General features: G+C 50.6%; 1 protein-coding gene across 3 annotated transcripts in view; it reads right to left on the bottom strand.

Annotated features, from left to right (window-relative positions):
- The window catches only part of WDR37 (WD repeat domain 37), a 63913-nt gene that overhangs the window by 3276 nt on the left and 34719 nt on the right, over positions 1 to 25918 (bottom strand). For 2 of the 3 annotated variants that reach the window (XM_047064847.1, XM_047064846.1), the window contains exons 10-13: positions 21609 to 21849; positions 20128 to 20269; positions 3934 to 4068; positions 3374 to 3488 (exon numbers count right to left, since the gene is read on the bottom strand). In XM_047064847.1, coding sequence (XP_046920803.1) covers positions 3374 to 3488; positions 3934 to 4068; positions 20128 to 20269; positions 21609 to 21849 — 633 coding nt within the window. The remainder of the gene's footprint in view (positions 1 to 3373; positions 3489 to 3933; positions 4069 to 20127; positions 20270 to 21608; positions 21850 to 25918) is intronic. The other variant, XM_047064848.1, reaches the window with a different exon arrangement.

The following is a 25918-nucleotide window of genomic DNA, read 5'->3' as shown; positions in this document are numbered from 1 at the left end:
AGCGTCCGACTTCAGCCAGGTCAAGATCTCACGGTCCGTGAGTTCGAGCCCCGTGTCGGGCTCTGGGCTGATGGCTCAGAGCCTGGAGCCTGTTTCCGATTCTGTGTCTCCCTCTCTCTCTGCCCCTCCCCTGTTCATGCTCTGTCTCTCTCTGTCCCAAAAATAAATAAAAATGCTGAAAAAAAAAAAAAAAGAAAGAAGTCAGACATAAAAGATAATACTATTAAAAAAAAAAGAAGATTTTTAATGAGCTAGATAATACTTGGGAATAAAATAAATGAAATCCATTCAAAGACCTCAAAGACCATTTTAACAAATAGTTGGCTCAGGTAATAAAGGGGCCAGAAAAATACATTTCGTATCAAATAAGACAAGGATAAAATAAATGATCTTTCTAGTCAATTCCTGCTACCTTCAGGAAGTCCAGCTAAGTGATCAGAACGCTGGAAAAAATTACTGCCAAACACTAGCAAAGTTTTTAGAATGTGATATACCTAGTGTATACGTGTAGAGACACAGCAATGCCTCGGCACATGTGAATATACTTCCAGATTAATGTGATCACGGTCTAGTGATAAAGTACAAGAAACAGGATTAAGGAAAGCTGACAGAAATTCCAGAAGTAAAAGGAACACTCAGAAGAATAGCACAGGGACCTCCCCCGCCCCCCGGGTGGCTCAGCTGGTGAAGTGTCAGACTCTTGGTTTTGGCCCAGGTCACGATCCCACATTTCTGAGATCAAGCCCCGCATCAGGCTCTGCACTGACAGTGTGGAGCCTGCCTGGCATTCTCTGTCTCCCCCCCCCTCTCTCTCAATCTGTCCCTCCCCAGCTTGTTCTCCCTCTTGAAAAAAACAAGAATGGCACAGAAGTTCCCTGGTAAAGCATCCACATGTGGAAAGTGCTCTCTGTGACAAAGAACACAACAGTCCACAAAATAAAGTATTGCCAACAGAAACCCACACAACAAAGGGTGTCAAGAGCAATGTTGTTAGGCTTCTTTGTCAAAAACCTCAGAAGAAAGAAGGAACGATGCATCCATTAACCGGCAGTGATCAGGACTCTGCACAGGAACCAGTTAAAGATCAGTCAACTCAAGGCACTGCCGACAGAAACCCTCAGGTCAGGTGCTCAGTAAGGGGGTAAGGCAGGGCCAGCCAGCACGCAGAACGCTGGCAAAGGAGCACTCGCCCAGGACCCACCTGGAGTCCAGCCTCCTGTGTCCCTCGGACCGAGTGCACACGGACATGCCTGGGGCACATGTGTACTTTAGAAACGCCCCGCCCCCTCTCGGGTCACAATGTGCACACTGCACAGAGCGCTGCACACCGGCCACGGGCCAGTGTGCCTTCTGGAACAGCTCACAGACACGCTGCACCCAGAGCCTTGTCCCTTGGCCCCTCCAGTGCTCTACAGAGCTCGCTTGGCATGAAACACACTTTTGGGAACCACCACCTGCACTCTCCCCAAAGTAAAACAAGTTCACGCTGTCAGCCACCTTCACTCTAGCTACCAATTTCAAATAAGGTTGTTGTTTTGTCTTCTTAAAGTCTGTCGGTTCAAAGAAGCCGGGGCGACAGAAAGCAGGGACTGCCGGCTGTGGTTCCGGGACACCGAGCCCAGCATTTTTCTATCTGAAGAAGTGTCACAAGTTCGAATTAAGTGAAACGTTACTCATCAATCTTAAAAATAATTCTATTCAACACAACACTTCAGGAGGAAACAAATCCGAGCACCACAAATTCTACAGTTTCAACAGGGCTACACGTGTACAACCAACGCGAGTTGCCTCCACGGGATCAGCACCACCAGAACCTCTCACAACTCCGTACTTTCTCGAGGGAAACGTTCTCAAAGTAGAAGTCGTGCACGCCCGACCTCGTGTTCCAGGCGCAGCCCTCACAGGCCGCACAGCGCCGTCAGGTACCACACACGGGTCCCAGCATGTTAACGACACAGCGTGCACGCACAGCAGTGACTCTGCAGGTGCCAAGCTCGAACCTTCCCTTTGTCGGGGGGGAGGTGAAGATTTTACTAGGCACTCCAATTTCACGAGTACCTTTTCTGTGACGTGTACTCAAAGAATAGAGTTTCAAAATGAACTTAGGATAGTACGCCTACAAGCCCCGAGGGGGAGAGCAGGTGAAACCCTGTGTTGAGGGCAGAGGCCTTTCATGGAGAGTTGGCGCCACGTAAAGTCAGGCCTCGCTGACAGCCAACACCCTTCGCCGTTGGCCTCTGAAGCCACCCTCGGTCTACAGCTCCTAACACCAGGGCCGGCCTGGGGGTCACAAACCACTCTGTGAGGCTTTACACAAGACAGGGGGCGCTTCCACAAGGGGTCGGCAGAGCCACGGCCATGGGACAGCAAGCCTGGCAGGGGCTGGGGGCACAGATGCCGACTACAGCGTCAGGGGCCACACGAACTGGCTCGCCTACTTGGCTGTCACACTGACACACGGAGAAGGCCGTGGGAGGAAAAGGAGGGGGGCCAGGGGGCAAGGCTCAGTTAAGCACCCGGCCTGCAGAGGTGCGGCCTCAGCGATGGGGGTTGAGGGGTAGTAGGGGAAGATGGGAGGGGAGAGGTGGGGGGATGCAGGAGGGAGCGTATGGGGGGTTATGCATCACAGCAACATCCACTGCTCCACAGGAGCCATCGGGAACCACCTAAGTGCGAACTCCCAGGTGGCACGCCGGGAATGTGCATCAGCAGGTCTGAGCCGCAGCCACGGCCACGAGCACCACACTCCCCCTCCCCCGCACCGTCTGGGCTGACTCCCAGCAAAGCTGCATCCAGATGGGCTTTTCCCGTCCTGCACCTGCCAGGGAAAGGGCTCTTCCGGTCTGGGCGGGGCGGGTCCTCTTCTGAAAGAGGCCCCGCGGCCCACACCTCTGCGTCCGAGTGAGGGCGCACACTTTCACTTGCCAAGAGGTGAGGCTGTGCTGTCCCAGAGGGGGACCGCCACCGTGGGCGCCCTCTGCTCCCCACACGAGACTGGGGGACGGAGTGCGCCATCTCATTTAAGTTTAAAAACGCGTGGCACACTCAGTTCAGGTACTGGGGAACCCTTCAACTTTAAATTTTGTGAGTCCTAAACACAGATCAAGTACTTCCAGTGAAATCTAGCGTCCAATGACAGTAGGAAAATAAGAATGTGACACCTCTGGTATGTTTATATGGATTACAATTATAAAAGCACTTATGTCTAGTATATCTGGATAATTTAAACATATCGCTAGTTTCTCTCTTTTTAGAAAACCTAAAACGACGTGGGGCTCGTCGGTCAGTGGTGACCTAGGACGCAGACTCCACGCTGTCCCCAAGGCTCGCTGCCAACACGCGGGGCGAACACGCGGGGCGAAAGCACACCTACCTGCCGGCTGCTACGGGGGAGCCGCGCCAGCCGCACGCCCGACATGTCGAACAGCCTCACTTGCCGGTTGTCGTGTGGGAGGGCGATTATCTTCTGGCCGACGCATACATTGATCCTGCGAAGGGGAGACGAAGTGGGTTATGGATGAAGTCGGGACGGCACAAGTCTCCGAGTTTACAGACTATCACGCGGTGGGAGACTTCGCACCATTCACGCTTCAAGGCAGGTGCTATCTGTCTGCAGCGTCAGCACACAGAGACCGAGTCACTTACCTGTAATGACAGTGACTCAAATGCAGCCCCACAGCGCTTGCCCAAAGGTGGCTCATTCTTCTCCTTTGAAGCTCACCGCCCCAGCCCGATTTTATACTCACATTTCAGCAGCACACAGGGGATACTAAATCTGCATGAGGATCAATAAAAAATAATCCCCCCTCCAAAAAATACTTCCCCGGAAGTCTAATGCACTTTTCCAAATGCTCTCTTAAACACCACATATACATGAATAAAACACTGCATGACAAGCCACCCTCTCAGGACATAACAAGCAGCCCTCTTCACCTGTTGATGGCAGAGTCTGTGCGAATAGTCGCAATGGGGGATCTCATATTCCTTAAATCCCAGACCTTCACGGTGCGGTCATCGCTGCCCGAAACAACATTATCTCCCACGGTGAACACGGCCGAGGTCACGGTGCTACAAGCAAAGGGCACAGGTTCAAAAGACCATCAGCAAGTCCCAGGATGTGGACACAAGTCCTCTCCACCTGCGTAATGAGCACACCATCCCGCTGCCAGAGACTGGTGAGGCAGGTGGAAAGGCTACTGGAGATGTGGAAGCGGACAGCTGTCTCCGACTCCACTAACTCCTGCTTCAATCTCCCTGGGAGTGTAAACACAATGAGCATTAGAAAAGTACAGTCCATTCTACTCAGCTCTACCTTCTCAGGCAATGGAGCAAAGAGAAGCTACCGGAAGACATCGATTAGACAGAACCTGCCAAAATGTCTACATACTCGCACCTGATAGCACAACTGTAAAAAAAAAAAAAAGAAAAGAAAAGAAAGAAAAGAAAAAGAAAAATCCAGCCTAACTTTCAGTTTAATCAGAACATTGGAGAAAAACCTATTCCTTTAACTCAACCACCACCACCACCACCACCAATTTAAAAACGTGCCAAGAATTTAAACAGAACTTTCTCCACGGAAGATTCACAAAAGGCCAAAAAGCCCATGAAAAGATGCCCACCGTCAACCATCAGGGGAACGCAAATCAAAACCACAGCATCCCATCTCACTCCCCTTAGAATGCCTTCCATCAAAAAAGCAGAACACAAGTGTTGGTCAGGACGTGGAGAAAAGGAACCTCATGCCCTGTTGGTGGGAATGCAAGCTGGTGCAGCCACTGTGGAGGACAGTGTGGAGGACAGTGTGGAGGCTCCCTGTAGAGTTAAAAATAGAACTACCCTGTCATCCAGCAACACCACTACCGGGCACGCATCCCAAGGAAACGGATCAGTACCCTGAAGAGGTACCTGCGCCCCCATGTTCACAGCAGGCAGGACACGCAAACCACCTGATGTTGACACACGAATGTACAAAGAAGATGGGATGTGTGTATGAACAACAGGGTCTTATTGGGCCATAAAAAAAAGACAGAAATCCCGCTGTCATCACGGGGATGAATGTGGACACCATGCTTGCTATATCAGGCAGTGGAGGGGGGCCCACGTGTGATGCACAGAGAACAGAGGGAGGAAGGTAAGCCCGGACTTGAAGCCAACGGCCCCACTGAACCCCCGTCTCAAACACAGAGGAGCGTCAGGCCTGGCCTGGTGCAGAGGCCGCGACAAGCTGGGAGGGACTCTGACGCCCGGCCTCCCCCGTGGACTCCGGTTCTCAGGGAGTTGTGGCCAAGTTAAATTTCAGTGAACACTCTGCTAAATTAATGAAAAAAGTCTCCACAGAAGACCGTCTCACCTTATGTTAATGAAATGCTGAAAGACATTAGGTTTCTAATAAATCACCATCCTGACAGGTATTGTAGGGCATCAAAGGGAAAAGCTGGCGCGGGGGCCATGGCTCTCGAGGCACCCTCGGACTCGGGTCCCCGGGGGAACCCACTGTGCCATGACTGCTCGCTGGAAAAGCTCAGACTCTGCCGAACTCCAGCCGACTCATTTATCTTGTCGCCGAGAGCAGCCGGGCGTGTGCTTCCAGCTGACAGCGCACTACCTTCTCACCGCACACCACTGGCCGATCTGGAACATTCCGCTCCCTCCGCGGGTCTCAATCACCGGAGAGACTGTAATGCTAGCACTCCTCATTAGGACTAACAGCTGTCTTCCCAGTCACACAGAGACACAAAGCTGTTTTGCATAACAATCTGCCGGAATTTCATAGCTAAGAAAAAAAAAAAACACACGATGTGTGGAAAATGCTGGCCCGGAAATGCCAGGCAGTGCGCTCTCCTGGCCCCACATCAGAAACAGCGCAGAGCCCCCCGCTTCTCACCTTTCAGATGGAGCTCGCCACAAAACCAAGAGATCCGTTTGCATCAGAAGGACAGAGCAGAGGAGCAAGCACTCAGGCAAGGGCAGGGGCGTCCTCTGGACGGGAGTCCGCCTTTGAAGAGCGCATCCAGGAGGAAATCAGTGTGGCCCATCACCCTACCAAGGACGGGGCAGTGTTTGTGACATCCCTGAGGCCCAGCACAGGCCGGCAGGACAGACCACACCTGCCCTCACGCCTGCACACAACGGAAGACCTGTCCTGACCACGTCCTCCCTGGCTACCGCTTCCCGCTTCCCAGACCATCCTTTGAAACTAAGCCCCGCACAGACGAAGCAAGTCCTCTGCAGCCTGCCCTAACATGGAGGGTCCTGGAGAGCACACGCACTGTGCCCGGCCCACCCCGTGTACTCCTCAGTGCGCACACGACGCACATGGGCCTGCGTCTTAAGATCTGAGACAACTAAATGGAAAACAACCCTTTTCCAAATGATACATTTCTGAATACTCCTTGATGGCGAACTCTCAAAAAAGCAGGCCCTAAGATAAACATTTAAAGGAAAAGTCACACTTGTGTCACATCTGGTTCGCTTTCAGGATCTGGAATTCAAATGCTCCCGGAAGAAAGAAGTTCAAGCAGCGCCAGCTCAGTATCCAACCCGGTCCCCCTCCTCCCTGAGCCTGTCTTCGGCAAACCGAGACGTCGTCACCGACAGGACCGAAGTGCAGGACCGCCCACTCGACAGAGCAGGTCCCACTCGACGGAGCAGGTCCCGCTCGCCTCAGGGAACATGCCACAGCGAACAAGGTGGAGTAAGGACACCCCAGCGGGGCAGCGACGGGACAGGGGCAGTTTTCGGGCAACAGTGTAACTGTGACACTGAAACGTGCCCCTGCTGGGACCTGTGGCAATACCTCAGAGGAGCTTCGCGATCACCAGGGTCATCACGCCGCAGCGATGGCTGCGAGCAGCATCACAGGTGCATCAGAACGGTGCCTTTCGTCAACCAAGTTCTCCTCCAGCGCATTTTATTAACTGAATCAGTAACTTTTCCATAGGTTATTCAAAGATGATCATTCTACACAACTTGATTTAAAAGGGTTACAGAGGTTTTTAAACAAGGGGGTTACAGAGAAGTTAAACTTAGGAAGATTCACAGGGTAACCTCATGCTTGTAGTATCAAGGGCCAAGGCTCTGATTTCCTTTCTGTGAAGCCTGGTCACTATTTCATTCTGATCAAACAATGTAACAGCCAAGCATAAATAAGTTTTGAACATTTGCAATTACATCAACAACTGTGACACGGGGCACCTGGGGGGCTTGGTCGGTTAAGCGTCTGACTCTGGATTTCGGCTCAGGTCTTGATCTGGGTTCATGAGATTTTGGCTCTGCGTGGTCAGCAGGGGGCCTGCTTGGGATTCTCTCTCTCCCTCTCTCTGCCCCTCCCCTTCTCTCTCTCTCTCAACATAAACAAACATTAAAATACAAATAAGTTAGGTGAAGAGTGATCTCCTTCAGGTTTTAATAACCTAACTGTCCATTCCCTTAGTTTCTGAATTCAAGACTTTGCTAGTTACGTGCTGATGCGCTCACAGCCAATGTCCCAATGTCAGCATCACGTGACTCTGGGCATAAAAACTAGGATGTGAACAATTTAAAAGGCTTCCCTTCTTTTTTAAATCTTCCAAAAGGAAAACTGTTTCTACATCAGCCTTGAAATAATATGACACAGAAAAGCCCTGTTCATCAGAATAACCAGGAAAATTGAAGTTAGAAAGGTATTGGGAACCGTAAGATTTTTACTCTCCAGAAACTGCAAAGTCGAAGAGAGAGCGCTCTTTCCTGAAGAAGCCCCAGAGGGCACGGGTCCGTCCTGGATCTGAGGTGAGCTGTCACAGGCCTGGGAAGACCCCTCTTCTTCACCTGGACGTCCCTCACACCACAGTGGGGGTGACTCCACGTAAACCCGGGCTGTGGGCGCCTGAGGGCCCTTGTGGCCCAGGGACCGTGTGCAAACACGTTTCAGAACTGGGAGTGTGAGCGCGTCCACCAGAAGTGGCACAGGACACACGAAGATGATACACGTATGACATGTGGACACATGCACACGCATGTGCTGGCATACGCACCAGACGTGACACTGGCTACACGGAACATGACGTGTGTGCATGTGTGTGTGCATGCATGAGCCAGAACTGAGCTCTGACACAGAAGTGACGCTCCTTCATCTCTCTGAGGCGCAAGTGTCCTTTACGCCAGCATGTGATTTACTCGCGGAAGGAGCCTGAGGGGCGAGACACCCTTGGCACCAGGAGGCACCCGTGGGCCCCACACTCAAGCACCCCCTCACTCTGGAAGGTCGGAATTAGCTACCAGCACAGCCTTCCAACACCTCACATTTCCTTACTCATCCAGAGGAGCGACCCAAGCGATGGGCCCCTGGTTTTTTAACACAGGTGAAATTCACACTTACCTTCCCAGGGGGCCCGGTGTTCACAGCCCCTCCCCCAGGACAGGTGCCGCCTCGGCACAGGGCACTGCTCTTCACCAGACATGTCACGGGCGTCAGCAGTCACGGTAACGTGGGTGGGGGGATGCCACGCACACAACAGGAAAGCACTTTCATCTGTCAAGTTCACTAAGCTTCCGCCAAACTATACTCCCTTAAGCAAAGGTTCCGACTCTAAAGCTGGTGACTCTCCAGGACTGCAAGTCTTGGAGCCCCGTCCACGCATCAGGCAAGGAGCCCAGGAGACCAGCGAGGGAGGGGGTGCAGGGCTCCCCAGTGCCGAGTCTCACAGCAAGCCTGCCTGCACTCCTGGGATTCCAGGGACCATTGTCACAGTGACACCCTCCACAGTATCCAATCACCTCCAAGTCCGTGCACCCCACACTGGCCCTTGGACAGCCCGCCACAGCACACTGACGGCAACGCACTCCTCATACGGGGCTGTCCTCAGGCACACCCGCTGGTCCGAGAAGCTGACTTTGCACACGCTGTTCCCGGCCCTCCCTGCAGGGACGCTTCACCAGACAGGTAAGGGGGGACACAGCACTCAGTCCCCGGGAGATGCCAACACAGAAAAGCACTTCCAGGGAGCCAACCTAAACACTCAGAGCAGAAACAGCACGTAGGAGGTCGCTGAATGCACCCAAAGTCCCTCTCAGAGCACCCACTTAAGACAGTCTTTTTTTGGGAATGCAAGCTGGTGCAGCCACTCTGGAAACAGTATGGAGGTTCCTCAAAAAACTAAAAATAGAACTACCCTACAACCCAGCAATTGCACCACTAGGCATTTATCCACGGGATACAGGTGTGCTGTTTCGAAGGGGCACATGCACCCCCATGTTTATAGCAGCACTATCGACAATAGCCAAAGGATGGAAAGAGCCCAAATGTCCATCAATGGATGAATGGATAAAGATGTGGTATATACTCCGCAATCAAAAAGAATGAAATCTTGCCATTTGCAACTACGTGGATGAAACTGGAAGGTATTATGCTAGGTGAAATTAGTTAGAGAAAGACAAAAATCATATGACTTCACTCATGAGGACTTTAAGAGACAGAACAGACGAACATAAGGGAAGGGAAACAAAAATAATATAAAGACAGGGAGGGGGACAAAACACAAGAAACTCTTAAATATGGAAAACAAACTGACGGTTACTGGAGGGGTTGTGGGGGGGGGGGAATGGGCTAAATGGGGGAGGGGCCCTAAGGAATCTACTCCTGAAATCATTGTTGCACTATATGCTAATTTGGATGTAAATTTTAAAAATAATAATAACATTTAAGAAAAAAAAAAGACAGTCTTTTTTAGGGGGCGCCTGGGTGGCTCAGTCGGTTAAGCCTCTGACTTTAACTCAGCTCATGATCTCACAGTTCAAGAGTTTTGAGTCCCGCGTGGGGCTCCATGCTGACAGCTCAGAGCCTGGAACCTGCTTCAGATTCTATGTCTCCTGCTCTCTGCCCCTCCCCTCCTCACACTTTGTCTCTAAAAAATAAATAAAAATTAAAAAAAAAAAAAAAAAAGACAGTCTTTTTAAAAAAGTCCTGGTCCTTGAGGGACTTTGGAGAAAACACTAAGTGGAGCATCTCACTCTGAGAACAGAAAGAAAATGGAGCGTGACTCTGCTCCGTCGGCAGCACCCGCACCCCGCGGGTCCAACGCCACGGCCGAGTGCAAGCGAGTGCGGACGCCGGGCGGGTGATCCGAGCCCACCGGAGCCTGGCGTGGGCAGGGGCCAGGCACACGCACCACGCCAGCTCTGCCATCGGGCGGCTGCTCTGTCCCCACTCCGCGCGCTGCACGCCTCCCGCCGTGGCTTCTGCTGACACGTGCAGGTTGGTCCAGACACGACTCAGCTGTGAACGAGTCTGTGACGGTGCAGAGTCAGGAGGTGCTTAGTCTGTGGTCACAGCCTGACGATCTTCTCTTGGGTCATCTTGGTGCAAAGTGAAGCGACCTGACAGCTCACGACCAAGCTGTCAAGTACACTGAGTTAAATGCACTAATTTCCCTGAAGTCCTTATTTTTATTAGTTCCCTATCAGCTCTACTTAAATGGGGAATTTTGAAAGCGTAAATAAATACTACATCTCCTCTTACTTTTAAAAACTATACTCCAAATTCGAGACAACTTCAAATGCATCAGCAGGGGACTGTTAAGGAAACCACGGGCCCAAAGCCGGAGGTGCAGGGAGTTGCAGGGGCCACGTGGGACACCCCCGAGGTCTCCCGGAGCAAAGCGGCGGCACCCGCAGAACGGCCCCATTCACAGGAAAACCAGCCTCGCCTGCGTGCATGAGGTGCACGGGACCTGGCCCAGCAGCTCGAGACGCACACAGTATTCGCTAACATCCCCTGCTCGTTTCCAGGACACCATGACAAAACGTGTGCGAATACAAATGACACTTGCAAAAACACACCTTAACACGACCACTGGGGCAGAATACCAGAAGTTGACACGGTCCAGGAGTCCTTTCTGTCTCTCAACCAACTACTGCCAGTAGTTACAGAACTCTCTAAACCTTCTCAAAACAAAATTATTTTCAAACCATCTAATCAAAGAGAAGACAGGGGCGCCTGGGTGGCTCAGTCGGCTGAGTATCCAACTCTTGATTTTGGCTCAGGTCATGATCTTACGGTTCATGGGATCAAACCCTGCATCAGGCTCCGCGCTGACGATGTGAAGCCTGCTTGGGATTCTCTCTCCTCCCCTCTCTGCCCCTCCCCCACGCGCACACACATGTGAGCATGCACTCTCTCTCTCAAGATAAAAATAATAATAAGGGGCACCTGGGTGGCTCAGTTGGTTGAGTATCTAACTTCAGCTCGGCTCATGATCTCACAGTTCATGAGTTCAAGCCCCACATGGGGCACGTGCTGTCCATGAGAAGCTTGCTTCAGATTCTCTGTCCCCCTCTCTGCCCCCTCCCCTGCCTGCATGCACATGCTCTCTCAAAAACAAACACTTAAAAAATAATAAAAATAATAATAATAAAAAGACGACGACCGAACCAGACTCTCAGGCACTTGGGCAGGGAGTGCAGAACTGCAAGAGGCTTAGGCTCAAAGGCATTTGAGGCCAGCATGATGCTACGGGCCCTTCTGGAGCCATCCCCCAGTACTGAAAAGAAACCATGCAGCACAACACGTTCCCCACGTCCTCCTTCTCCTCCTCCCGGACAAGGGCTCACAAGTGGCCACCAAGAGTAACAGACTTAACAAACCAAAAGCAGTCTACCAAAATCTCAGCCTCCAAGGTGGTCTGTCACCAGACTGCCACGCATCCACCCCTACCACGGGCCTGCATACAAGCTGAGTCACTGACCAAGCACAGAATTCAAGACTTAAATCAACCACTATCCAATTGAAGGGGTCATGATGTCGAAAGGCTTTCTCTTTTTTTTTTTTTTTAAGCATAGAGAGAGAGAGAAAATGCGTGCATGCCCAAGTGGGGGGGGGGGGAGGGAGAGGGACAAAGGGAGAGGGGAAGGGGGAAAGAGAGGGAGAGAGAGGGAGAGAGAGGGAGAGAGGGGGAGAGAGGAGGAAAGAGGAGGAAAGGGGGGGTAGAGGGGGAGGGAGGGAGAGGGAGAGAGGGGGGAGAGAGGGGGGGAGGGGGAGGGGGAGGGGGAGGGGAGGGGAGGGGGGAGGGGAGGGGGGAGGGGAGGGGGGAGGGGAGGGGGGAGGGGAGGGGGGAGGGGAGGGGGAGGGGGAGGGGGAGGGAGAGGGAATATGAACAAATGAATCCCAAGCAGGCTCCACACCATCAGCACAGAACTCATCGCAGGGCTCGATCTCACAAACTGTGAGATCATGACCTGAGCTGAAATCAAGATATGGACACGTAACCAACTGAGACACGCAGGCACCCCAATGCTTTTTCTCTTTAAAAGTATAAAGAGGGGCGCCTGGGTGGCGCAGTCGGTTAAGCGTCCGACTTCAGCCAGGTCACGATCTCGCGGTGCGTGAGTTCGAGCCCCGCGTCGGGCTCTGGGCTGATGGCTCAGAGCCTGGAGCCTGTTTCCGATTCTGTGTCTCCCTCTCTCTCTGCCCCTCCCCCGTTCATGCTCTGTCTCTCTCTGTCCCAAAAATAAATAAACGTTGAAAAAAAAAATTAAAAAAAAAAAAGTATAAAGAAAATTGTTAATAACCTGACACAAAATTCAAAGCCACTTTCACCTTCATACATAAATGACCTAGAATTTGGTATTTACTATGAAATATCTTCCCTGGGAATTTGGGAATGAAAGCATATGATCATGTCTTAACTTTAAAGCAATCATTATGGAAAAAAAAAACTATGAACATTATCGCATCTCCAATAAAAACCAAATACAAAAAATAAAAATAAATAAGTGTTGTTACCAATAAAAAAGCAATCATAATTTTTAATCTGATTTTTTTTTTATTTTTTGTTAGATGTAGTGTTTTGTTTTCTTTAGAAGAAAGCACCGAAGTTCACATTTGGAGGATAAAGTTATTATTATATAGGGAGAATTAAAGCAAAACAGAAAGAAAAAACTTTGCACTCTCAGAGATTTTATCCACGGTGAGCTAATTCGAGTTTCTTCAATGCCAGAGTTTATTCACACTTATGAACACTGTCAGCTGGGTACAGACTAGAGTCATTGGCCACCCACAGGGAAAGCTTAATGACCAGTGACTGCCTCAACTGTCAGTCCCTTTTTATAGCAACTGAAACAAAACAAAACAAAACAAAACAAAACAAAACAAAACAAAACATAAGAAAAACGTGAGGCGGGGGTGGGGGTGGGGGTGGTTCCGCCAGGCCCCCCAGAGAAGCAGTTGTGCTGGGCAGTGCAATCCTCGTGGGCAGCTCTCGTGCCGCCTTCAAGGGACACTTCGTGGATCTCACCCGAAGGTAAGTTTGGGTACCACGAAAGCTTCCTGCAGACGCACCTCTGTACACACAGCCCACGTGGTAAGAGTCCAGCTGGGATGACCGGTGTGCCCGCGTCTAGGCCGGCGGGAGAGTGCCACTGCGTCCCAGGAGGGAGGGCAGGGCGTCCTACAACGACACTGCCTGAAAAGCTCACCTACTCAATCATCCCGTCAGGGGAGAAACTCGTCAATACACAAGGATTTAGCTTATTTCAGATGAAAAGCACTGGATTTCAGCTCCACCTCCTGACAATGAAGACAAAAATCTATGAAAACAAACTGCCAGCGTTTGAAATTCCTGTGACGTTCCAAAATATTTCAGTTACCCATTTCTGTTATTTCCGAGAACAGTACACACTACAATTTCTCATCCCTGACTGTTAGGAGAACAATCTGCTACATAAAATATCTAATATTTACCTTCATATAAATCGGTACCCCTTGCTACTATAGCAGATAGTCAAATAGTAACAGACACACATTTATACTAAGTAAATCCTATTATGCTAAAATTCCTATTATAATGAACAGCTTTCACAGTACAAAGTAAAAATATACATGGAACACAACAAAGAAGAAAATAACATTATTTGTCCTTTCTAAAAATTTACAAGAACCTTAAGCAGAGCTTACGTGAAGAAGTAATAACAACAGCAGCATAAATTTCCAGAGAAACCGTGTGGCTATAGATCTGTACCCTTGCAGTGAAGCACTACACCTCAAACTCTCTTTTCACAAAAAGGCACAGAATCCACACAGAAGCATGAGGAAAACAGTCACCTCTCTCCCAGATCCTAGAGAAATCAAACTAGGATGGGACACCTGGGTGGCTCAGTCAGTTAAGTGTCCAACTGGGACTCAGGCCATGATCTCACGGTTCGTGGGTTCAGGCCCCCTTGTCGGGTTCTATGCTGACAGCATGAACCTGCTTAGGATTCAATCTCTCTCTCTCTCTCTCTCTCTCTCTCTCTCTCTTTCTCCTTCTGTCTCTCTCTGCCCCTCCCAGCTCATGCTTTCTCTCTCAAAATAAACTTAAATTATAAAACTACACAAATAATCTTAAAACCTATACAGCTACATCTTGCCTTAAGAAAACCCAACATACAGAAATTCAAAATCACTGAAGAGCTAAGTGAATTACTCACATTATATAAGATATTGGATTCCAACATACTTTACTGGAGAATGTGTGTTGAGTTTCTTGTAAATGAAAATATGCCCTAAGAGACTAGTTCTGGAGAGTGTGTCCCACCTACAAGTCTTCAGATGATACCAACAAGTAAGGAACAGCATGTCTGAGTTGTGCTTTTAACGTTCAGAAAAGAAATGGGTTAGGGGCATCTGGGTGGCTCAGCTGGTCGAGCATCCGACTCTTGATCATGGCTCAGGTCATGATCTCAGGGTCGTGAGATGGAACCCCACCTCAGCATGGAGCCTGCATGGGATTCTGTCCGTCTCTCCCCTGCCCCTCCCCCACTCATGTTCCATGTTCTTTCTCTCTCTCAAAATAAACGTTAAAAAAGTAAAATACAAAAAAAAAAAGAAAAAGAAAGAAAGAAAGAAAGAAAGAAAGAAAGATTGATTAAAAGGACTCAAGAAAATCACCCTGGAAAACCAAGAGTTAGCTCCCAGTCTAGGAGACAGCACTGCAGGCACCGAAATGACTTATTTCCTACAGGGGCAGTCACTGCTGGATGCCGGAAATGTGGCCTTGGGCCCGTGACAGCAGCCGTGGTTGGGGTGGCAACGGACGGTGCAGCGGCGGCGGCCGTCAGACGGACCCAAGGCTTGGGGGAGGCAGGAGACCCGAGCGTGTTTGAGAAGCCACACTCAGACCGTCGCAGGTGAGTGAGGAAACCGAACACGGTCCGAAAGCAGCCAGTTCTCCGCTCTCGGTCGGGAACGAGGCTGTGCGTTTGGTTTGATAAAAGCACGCCCTCTGTAGGTGCACACGTAGTTACTGGCACAGGTACCGTATTCTGTCGGATTTCTTTGTCCCCGTGGGCTCAAACCTAGGGAACCCGTGCCGGAGGCAAAAAAAACAAAAAAAAACACAAAACAAAACAACAAGAGCTACCGACTAAACAGAGTCTTCATCTAAAAACCCTGTAAAATGTCCCACCTCCTGTTTTTCCGAGCGGCCGCAACTCCCAGAGGCTCACTGCTAACGGATCAGGCAAGGCTGCAGCCCCACCTGCTGGCCACGCCGTGCGGGCTCTCCCCAGGCAGCGGCCTCTCCATCCTGCGGGAACAGAGGCTCCCACCTGCCGCCGCCGGCCACGGCATGGCCGAAGGAGCAGAGGAGGGCCTCGGCCCGCGGGCACGGCGCACAAGCCCCCGGCCAGCCCGTGCCTGTGCCCCAAGGCCTCTGAAAAGGTAAAACGTGCCCTTCTCTGACACCACTGGAAATCAGTGCCAAAGGGAGAACGGTCTTATTTTCGTACCTTGCACATCAACAAACATGCTAGTTCATCCTAACTTGGTTAAGAGAAAATGCACATGGTCTAAAGGTGGTGCTTGTCCACTTATTCCATTTTCACTCACAAGTCCATGTGTCCTCACTACATACAGAAAATGAAAGCATCAACTTCTGTCTTGGGGCATCCAGATGCAAGAGGCCTCAGGGACAGACACAGCTCCATGCCTGCTCTACGCCACTACTGATCCCGTGAGAAAAACAAACCAAAGAAACCTTGTCACAGGTCCACGCTAGAAATAAGAATCCCTGGGACACCTGGGTGGCTCAGTCGATTGGGCGTCCGACTTCGGCTCAGGTCAGGATCTCGCCGTCCACGAGTTCGAGCCCCGCGTCGGGCTCTGTGCTGACAGCTCAGAGCCTGGAGCCTGCTTCGGATTCTGTGTCTCCCTCTCTCTCTGTCCCTCCCCCACTCATGCTCTGTCTCTCTCTCAAACATAAATAAAAACATTAAAAAAAGAAAAGAAAGAAAGCCAACATTTAGGGGAATAAAAGGGGCACCCGGGTGGCTCAATCGGTTAAGCATCCAACTTCGGCTCAGGCCATGATCTCACAGTTTGTGGTTCAAGCCCTGCATGGGGCTCGTGGCTGACAGCACAGAGCCTGGAGCCTGCTTTGGATTCTGTGCCTCCCTCTCTCTTTGCCCCTCTCCCACTCACACTCTGTGTCTATCTCAAAAATAAACATTAAAAAAAAACCTTATAAAAGAAACAGTAAGAACCCCTTCGTAACCAATCGTGTTCCTCACAGTGTATCTCTCCAGAAACGACCGTTATTTCACACATCCACCAGGTACAAAAATACACCCCAAATCATAGAGACATGTGAACCATGACCCCAGCATTTCCTACGTTGCACAGTCAGAGGGTGGCAGACAAGACAGACCTACTATTCAAAAAGTCTTAACGCGGGGCACCGGGGTGGCTCAGTCGGTTAAGCATCCGACTTCAGCTCAGGTCACGATCTCGCGGTCCGTGGGTTCAAGCCCCGCGTCGGGCTCTGTGCTGACCCCTCGGAGCCTGGAGCCTGCTTCCGATTCTGTGTCTACCTCTCTCTCTGCCCCTCCCCCGTTCATGCTCTGTCTCTCCCTGTCTCAAAAATAAATTAAAAACGTTAAAAAAAAATTAAAAAAAAAAAAATAGTCTTAACGCTAAACACACACTTCCAACAACACCCAATAACGCAAATAAATTCTTGGCTCTTTTTGCAAAAAATAAAAATAAAATCTTTCAGACAATCAAAAAAAGCAACTGAAAACAGAATGTGACCAAAGATACTTTAAATAACACCCAGAAAAATGACTCTGGAATCACACTTAGAGTCGGGCCCCACAAGAACCCCCCCCACCAAGCTCCCTGTGCCTTGGTTGGCCTCCACACATCTGGAGCAGGGCTCCGGACCCCCTGTAAGGACCACATGTGTGCTGTGCCCAGCGTGCAAGGCCTCCCGTGTCACAGGAGGGAGGCTCCCATCGGTGCCACAGAGGGCTGTTCACATAAAGTTCACACTGCCCTTCTCAGCCCAGCCCCCAAGGCTCGGACCAGATGCCACTCATCCAGTGTGGGATGGGGAAAGTGCAGCGAGTCCGGGACAGACTCCTGCGCCAGACGTCATGAGTGCTCAGGACAGAAGGGGCACGTCTAAGAAGCCCCAGCAGCCGAGTCTGGAACAATTGAAACAACAATAATTACAAAACAAAGACCTACAACCGTCAAAGTGTAATAATCCTTGAGCCTACAGCAGCCTCAACTACACTAACGAACAAAGCGCCAACTGAGGAGTGTGGAAAGAAGGCCAAAATCAGCAAGGTCACCACTTCTACACACTCGAGGTGATAAGAGACCCAGGAGAGGATCACTGAGGACGTCAGACCCAGTGGATGAAAGGTCACCAGGGAAGAAGACTGCTCACGTCTCCCCGCCACTTCACACGTTTCAACGTGGAAAACACATCTTGCGGTAGGGACACCTGGAGACGCCCCCGCGCTCCAGGCCCGCATCCCCGATAGCAGGACGCTCTGCTGGGGACACAAAGCACACAATGGTGGCTGTGAAGACTTCTGGCAAAAAGGCAACCAGGAGAAAAGCAGAGTGTGGGACATTCTAGCAGAGAATGGCTTAGATTCTTCACAAAAACAATCCACGCCATAAAAATAACAGCAGGGGCGCCTGGGGGGCTCAGTTGTTTGAGCATCTAACTCTCGACTTTGGTTCAGGATCCCAGGATCATGGGCTCGAGCCCCGAGTCAGGCTCTGTGCTGACAGCGCGAAGCCGGCCTAGGAGCCTACCTCTCTGCACCAACCCCACTCTTGCCCTCGCCCTCGCCCTCTCCCTCTCTCTAAATACATAAACTTAAAATAAAAACAGTAACAACAAATGGTCAGAAGACTAACCTAGATTAAAGGACCACAGAACAAAATGAGTGCAGGTAATGAATGAAGCCTGACTGAATTCTAAAACAACGTATCAGAGACATTTTAGCGACAACAGGGATAGAGCTGAACGTGGGCCGGGTATCAGATGCCATCCCAGAACTCTGTTTCCACCCTCTCCGGGGGAACGCCCAACAACTCTCCAAAGACACGCTCGGAATGCAGGGGAGAAGCGGCAGGCCAAGGGCCGCTCCTGGCACAGGGCCCCGGCAGACAGCACTCATGGGCGCTGTGTGTCCAGACGCTGCACACGTCCGCGTGCGCACACAGAAACACGACCGATGTGGTGAAAACAACACCACCGGCGAGGCCAGGAGCAGAGTACGTGGGGTGCCGCCACACGATTCCCTCCAAATTCACCTGCGCCTGAGCCTCCCCAACATAAAGCACCCGGGAGAAGAGACGAGCAGGCTCGGGGCAGGGCTGTGCGCACGGGGCCCCGGCTCGCCCTAAGCCCCCATTACTGCACACGGCTCCCCTGTCCTTGGGGCCAAGAGCGAGCCCGCCCTCAGAGCAGACGGAGGACAGCCGCCCCCCTGCATGGTCCAGGCTGGCCTGACCGGAAGCCGTCCCCTGGACGGGACCGAGACCTGTGAAAGCAGGGACGCGGCGAGAGGCGCCCTGCACGCAGGCACCAACGCCGCCAGATAAGCCGCTGCGAACGGAGACCTTCGGTCCCGGTGCCGCGGCCCCTCCAGCTGCCAGCAGCAAGTCTGTCACAGTCTCTCAGGACACACGGGAGGGGGGACCTAGCACACACAGGCCATGCTCGCACCGCTGTCCCAGAGCACACCACCTCCCTTCTGGCCCCAAGCTTCTTGAAGACCTCTGTCTGTCCGGTTTCCGTGTGAACACGGCACGAATTCTCAACACTGAATCTCTAATTTCGTATCTGACGTTAGACACATAAAACGGGCTTGTTTAGGGAGTGCGTCCAAAGCAGGAATGAAGAAAATCCGTTATTTTCAAGCAACCAAATGAGCAAGCATGCGTTCATTAACAAGTGTTTAGTGAGCACACAGGACCTTTCTGGACACGCAGAAGCTCAGGACACACACTGCCAGAGAGACAGACACAGAGACGGTCCGGTCCAGAGAGGCACGTGCAGGGGCAGCGTTGGCATGGGGAGCAGGTGACAGGATACAGTCAGGAGGTGTGACAGGAAGGGCATCCTGCTCACGGAGGGGATGGGGCACGGCAGGGGAGCGGGGATGTCTCTGGAAAGATGGTCATGTGATTTATCGGGAACGGTCTGACTGGAGAAAAGTTTTTGGAAAGAAGTAAGAGTTCTGGGGGCGCCTGGTGGCTCAGTCGGTTAAGCGTCCGACTTCGGCTCAGGTCATGATCTTGCGGTTCGTGAGTTCAAGCCCGTGTCAGGCTCTGTGCTGACAGCTCAGAGCCCGGAGCCTGTTTCAGATTCTGTGTCTCCCTCTCTCTTTCTGACCCTCCCCCCGTTCACGTTCTGTCTCTGTCTCAAAAATAAATAAACGTCAAAACAAAAATTAAAAAAAAAAAAAGAAGTAAGAGTTCTATTAAGACACAGCTATGCCTGAGCTGCCCAACAGATGGCCAGGCAGGGGGAGGGGGAGGGGGAGGGGTGGGGGGGTGTGGGGGTGTGTCCTCGCCAGCTCTGGCCAGGCGCTCAGCAGAGGCTGTGCGGGCCACCAACTCTAGTGTTTCCTGACTTCCCCACTGCCCCATCCTACCACCATCCAATTCCCTGTGAGAACTTCAGTGACTGAATCTTTTAAAGTCTTACAAATACCCAAATGGAGCTAAACGTTTAGGGAAAGAGGAGCCAGTTTGGAAGACGTGGAGCTGGAAGTTAATACTGGAAACGAAGATACGAATTAAGTTTTAATATCCACCTGCAAAACTTTTTTCACCAACAGTTAAAGAGAGATCTCTAAATGACTGTGACTCACTCCGTATGGCCCTGGAAGACATTCACGGAGTGGATGGAAGGGTCCCTGAAATCCCAAAGACGGAAAGTCGTGTCCCGGGAGGAGGTCACCACAAGCCGCTGGGTGGGGTGTGTGCAACAGTGCGTTAGCTCCTGGTCATGCCCTACAACCAAAGATGACAAAAATGCAAGATCATCCACCTGTAGGCACAGTTACAGCGATGCTTTCTTAAGAACACAAGAATCAAAACCTCTTTATGGTCTCTACTGCTCATGGTCACTGTACAAGGGAATGCAAGTAGGGAAAGATAAGAAGTCACTTAAAACTAGCATGTGGGGTCACAGTGGAACTGGTTTTCCCTCGGGAACTGGAGTCCTTTCATCCACACATTTAGGGGGATCGGCAAAACGAGTGTGAGCGTGACCCACCTCCTGATGCTGACGGTCAGAAGGTCTGGCAAATCTCTTTAATAGGCTAAATATGTGAACAAACTCATTCTTAATCTTTAATTCCAGAGTAACTTCTAATACTAGAATATGTGGAACCCTTAGTAAAACATAATCTTTAACACTCAATGAGGAAATTCACTTACTGACAAATTTGCAAAAACGTCTGTAGTGGGCATAACTCTAAGATGTCCCGGTGACCCCCTTCCCTGGCATACACACCCTGGAGGATACCTTCCCTTGAGTTGGGGCAGAACCTGTAAATGCGACGAGATATCACTCTGGTAAGCTCGGTACATTAAAAGGTAAAACAGATTTTGCAGATGTAACTAAGACCTCCAAATCAGTGCCTTCAAGTTAATCAAAAGAAACTCTGTCCTAGGTGGGCGTGCCCTAACCAGGCAGGCCCTTGAAAAGAGATGTTCTCCTGGAAGCGGAAAACACAGCAAACAGCTGTGTGGGGAAACATCTCTGAAGGGGCCACGAGGGATACGAGGGCACGCTCTGGATGCTGAGAGTGGTGGGTCCCCAGCTGACAGGTCACCAGAAAACAAGGACCTCAGTCATATGGGGACCTCAGCCATATGCCACAACAAAACGAATCCTTCCACCAGCGGTAAGTAAGAGGACAGAACCTAACCCTCAGATGAGATCACAGCCTCAGACCACACCTTCGTTTCACCCATAAGACCCTGAGCACAGGACCAGCGAGCATGTGCCCAGAACTCCAGACCCAGGGAAACCATGAGCTTATAAATCCATGTTATTTTAAGACACTAAGTTTCTGGAAATTTGCTACAAAGCAATAGGAAGCTGACAGAACAACCATTTTTCAAATATCTAGGTATTACATGCTACAGTTAAATCCCTTAAAGATAAAATAGGTTTAGCTAACAAACAGTTCTGTAATTTAGAAAGGGTCCCTGAAAAATCACAATCTGGGTACCACAAGAACTAAAAATAATCCTGGACAAGAAGTAATTTGCAAGGTAAGATATAAACACATGCACATAAATCAAAAGCACGCCAACTGGAAATCACAAACACTTGAAGTACCTGTCAGAGAGTGAACGAGTTCCGCTGTCTCCACGTCAAACAGATTCGCCGTTCTGTCCCAGGAGGCCGTCACTGCCTGCTTCCCCCCAACCAGCCAGTCAGCGGCTATGACCACTCCCTGGTGGCTCTTAAGAGATGTCAGCGGCACCCGGATGGTAGGACAGTCACTGGACACATCCGCGTCAACATCAGGCTCGTCTTTATCGGAGCACTCCACTTCATCTTCACCACATATCTGCTGCTGATGGTGAGAGCAGAGAAGAAATTCCCTGGGAATCTTGAGTCTTTTCTGACACAGCTACACAATCAGACTGTTGTCATTTGTCTTTCTAGGACTTGATCATCGTTATGACCAACAACAGCACGGTATCTGGCAAGTATCTGGAGCTTGACTTATCTGGACTTATCAACTTCATGATTATCTACTTGGTTAAAACCCACGACCACGTATAAGAAGAGAACAAAATTAAGGCCACTATGACATCAATAAGCTACAGTCCATTTCCAGTCAGCAATAAAATGGCAAATAAAATGATTTTATTTTAAATTTTTACCACATATTAGGAGCAATGTACTAAAATATAAAATACATTTGAAAGTCAGTAATTTATCACAATAAAAAAAGAAACATTTCAATTCTCAGAAGGCTACTTAGAATTCGATTGCTATAGAAACAGATATGAGTTCATTTTATTTTCCTGTAAGGTCTTTTGTCAAAAACTAAAATGAAAACACAAAAGGCTTCAGCTCTTTAAGAAAACATATCGATCTTTCATTCAACAAATATCAGGTGCTTACACACCGTCAGACCACACGCCAGTCCCACAGCAGAGAAAGATGACCTCTGTCTCACATGGACATGCGGAACAATGGAACTAGAGCCACAGAGACTGGAAACGTCCTCATTTCATGGAGTTTACATGTTAGCGAGGAAGACAGACCACACACAGGGGCATATGTATGCGCGCGTGCACACACATACGCACACACCCATACTCGTATGGCAATGTATGGCATACGTATACACACGCTAGTATGGAAATACGTGCCATGTAAACACACATGCTAGAATGGTAATGTCACAGATAGTACAGGGAAATGTGTCACATGTACACGCACATGGTACAGAAATATAGATCACACATACACAGTGTAGAGATATGTGTCACACGTACACACGGTATAGAGATATAGGTCACACATACACACGGTGTAAGGATACATGTCACACGTACACAGTATAGAGATATGGGTCACACGTACACACAGTGTAGGGATACAGGTCACAGGCACATGCACAAAGCGTAAGGATGTATCACACACACACAGATTCAGGCAGTAATAAGCACTAAGAAACGGAGCAGATGGAGGGATGGGCAGTCGCGAGGGCCATTTTATACAGAATTATCAGGGAAAGACCCTCTGCTAAAGTGACATTTGAGTTGGAGCATGAAGAAAACAAGGGATCCAGGCACAAACACTTAGGGGAACAGCATTCCCAACCGAAGAGCAGGTGCCAAAGCCCCAAGAAGCTACACAAACAGCAAAGTCACGGGCGTGGAGGTGGGAAAGGTGGATTCAGAGGAGGCGGGAGAGACTCAGATCACATTCCATACGGAGCTGCCCAAGGACTGACAGCCGGGAGCCGGGCCGCACGGAAGGGATGCCAATGAGCAAGGCCCCACAGCAGGAGGAACACACAGAGAAGCAGAGGAGGGTGCGGACGGCGTGAGGGTCTGAGGTCTGTGTAGGAAACCCGAGGGGGTAAGGACAGTGGAAAGTCACGGAGGGGGGCAGCGGCCACCGGAGGCAGCATGCCAGGAGTGCACGCTCAGGGCACTCCCAGGTCAAATGCAGGAAGCACAGGGACTCTCCATCCAGCAGGAAAGTTAAACACACGTTATGCAGAGTTACCGATCTCAAAGCACACTAAAGACTACGAAGCAAAGTCAGGGAGGTCTGCAGGGTGGAGAGCATAAGAGGGATGAGGGGAGAACACCCAGGAAGAGGGCCAAGCGGGCCGGCAGGGAGGGAGGTACACCGAATGCGTCCGGTCTGGGCTGGCACCAGGGACTGGCAAAGGGCTTGGCAAGGTGGCAAGTACAAGTCCAGAAAGACCACTCCTGACCTCGTGCGTGCAGAGAGGATACAACATGAGTGGCCAGGCCGGAACGGGGAGCCTCGGCAGGGACTAGAGGTGACGGCCCCTGCGGGCTAACAGCATGAGGACGGAGCCCAGGAGCGTAACCTGCTCCAGGAGAAAGGACCCTGACCGGCAACCGCACCCCAACAGGAAGAGCAATGTGGTCCCTGGAGATGCCGCATGGGGATGCTGTGATTCGGGGCTCTCCCCCAGCCAACAATGGCCCCTTGGCCACGAGGTTCCTCAGCTCCCACAGCCGCTCGTGAGGAGCCCCCGGGCCCTCTCTGGCCCTGACGGGCAGGGCCGGCCTGCACGGTGCCTCGGGCAGGCACAGAAGAGGGGTGCCGGGTGGAGCCGCGGCTCAGCAGAGATCTCTGGGTAAGTGTTACATAAAGGGTAGACGGGGAGACAGGACAGAGAAGTGCATTCGGAATTACAGAAGAACCAGAAGCAGTGAGATGTCACGGACAGATGGAAACGGAAGATGGAAAACAGGTGAGGAAGAAGAGACGCGTCAAAGATAATCCCAAAATTCCTGAGGGTTTTGCTCACTGCTGGCACACAGAACTGGTGCACCTGCTGTGCTTTTCCCTGAGAACTGTGAAGGAAAAAGTGACAAGTAAGCGTGAATGCAGGGATTTCCTCAGAGCGGGTCCAGGGGACCCCCATCTCAGAGAGCTCTAGCTCTCGGGACGCACGATGGAAAGGTCAATAGGAACCTTCACAGAAATCATTTGTCCAAACGAGACAAGAATTGAAAGTATTTTAAAATGCAAAGATAGTAAGTCACATTCACGAATAATTATAAGTTTTTAAACTTTTTTTCGTGTTTATTTTTATTTTTGACAGAGAGAGACAGAGCATGAGCAGGGGAAGGGCAGAGAGAGAAGGAGACACAGAATCTAAAGCAGGTTCCAGGCTCTGAACTGTCAGCACAGAGCCCAATGCAGGACTCGAACCTACAGACTGCAAGATCATGACCCGAGCCTAAGTCGGACACTCAATCGACTGACCACCCAGGCACCCCTATAAGCTCTTTTAACACTTGACGTGAAGAGCAGGGGAAGGAGAGTGAGAATGGTCTGTGTGCTTTTTGCCCACATCTTGGGGATAATCCATTTCAGTTGAACCATTTTGACCGCCAGCAACAGCGGAGGAGAATGTCCAACATTGTTGACTTAATGCTAAGTGGATCTCCCGAACACGAGCAGCCACAGGACCAAGGAGCCACTAAATCACGGTTCTCGTGAAGGAAGGCTCCCTGGAAGCCACGTGGGTAATCTGATTCGATCTTCCTGTTTCAACAGGGAAAGTGAAGCCACCCAGTGAATTAAAGCAGTTGCTCGACATCACACAGCTGGGGTCCCACAGTGACTTGACAGGCCATCTGAAAGTGTCTCCACTCACCACCCAAACACTTCTTTATCAAATATTTCTTGGTAGATGCCAACTAAAACTCTCTGGTCCAAGCTAAATTTTAAAAAGCTGTACTGGTGGAAACGAACAAGATCTTTTTTTTTTATTTTTTTTTAAATGTTTATTATTGAGAGACAGAGACAAAGCGTGAGCAGGGGAGTCACAGAGAAAGGGGAAGACACAGAATCCGAAGCAGGCTCCAGGCTCTGAGCTGTCAGCACAGAGCCCAACGCGGGGCTCGTACTCACAAACCGCAAGATCATGACCTGAGCCGAAGTCGGACGCTCAACCGACTGAGCCACACAAGCGCCCCACCATCTTTTTTTTTTTTTAATGTTTTAATTATTTTAGAGAGACAGAGAGACAGAACATAAAAGGGGGAGGTGCAGACGGAAAGGGAGACACAGAATCCGAAGCAGGCTCCACGCTCCAAGCTGTCAGCACAGAGCCCAATGCGGGGCTTGTACTCACAAACCGCAAGATCATAACCTGAGCCCAAGTCGGACGCTCAACTGACTGAGCCACCCGGGCGCCCCAAAAATGAACAAGGATCTTAACAGACTAGAGTTTCTTCTAAAATGCAGGCGAGCCGCTACGTCAACCCGAGGCAAGCCCAGGCGGCGAGAGCTTATGACAAGTGCCATCTCCAGGGCAGGCCGCGCGGGACGCTCCGAGGCTCCGTCACTGACTGACACGGGCTGCCCCAAGTCACCCCAAAAGCCTGAGGTGGCAACTATCAACCACAGACAGT

The sequence above is a fragment of the Lynx rufus genome, unplaced genomic scaffold (assembly GCF_022079265.1).
Source record: "Lynx rufus isolate CCGP_SWC_20201006 ecotype Redwood Valley unplaced genomic scaffold, mLynRuf1.p SCAF_7, whole genome shotgun sequence".
Classification (NCBI taxonomy): Eukaryota; Metazoa; Chordata; class Mammalia; order Carnivora; family Felidae; genus Lynx; species Lynx rufus.
This window is presented reverse-complemented; position numbering and strand designations above follow the sequence as displayed.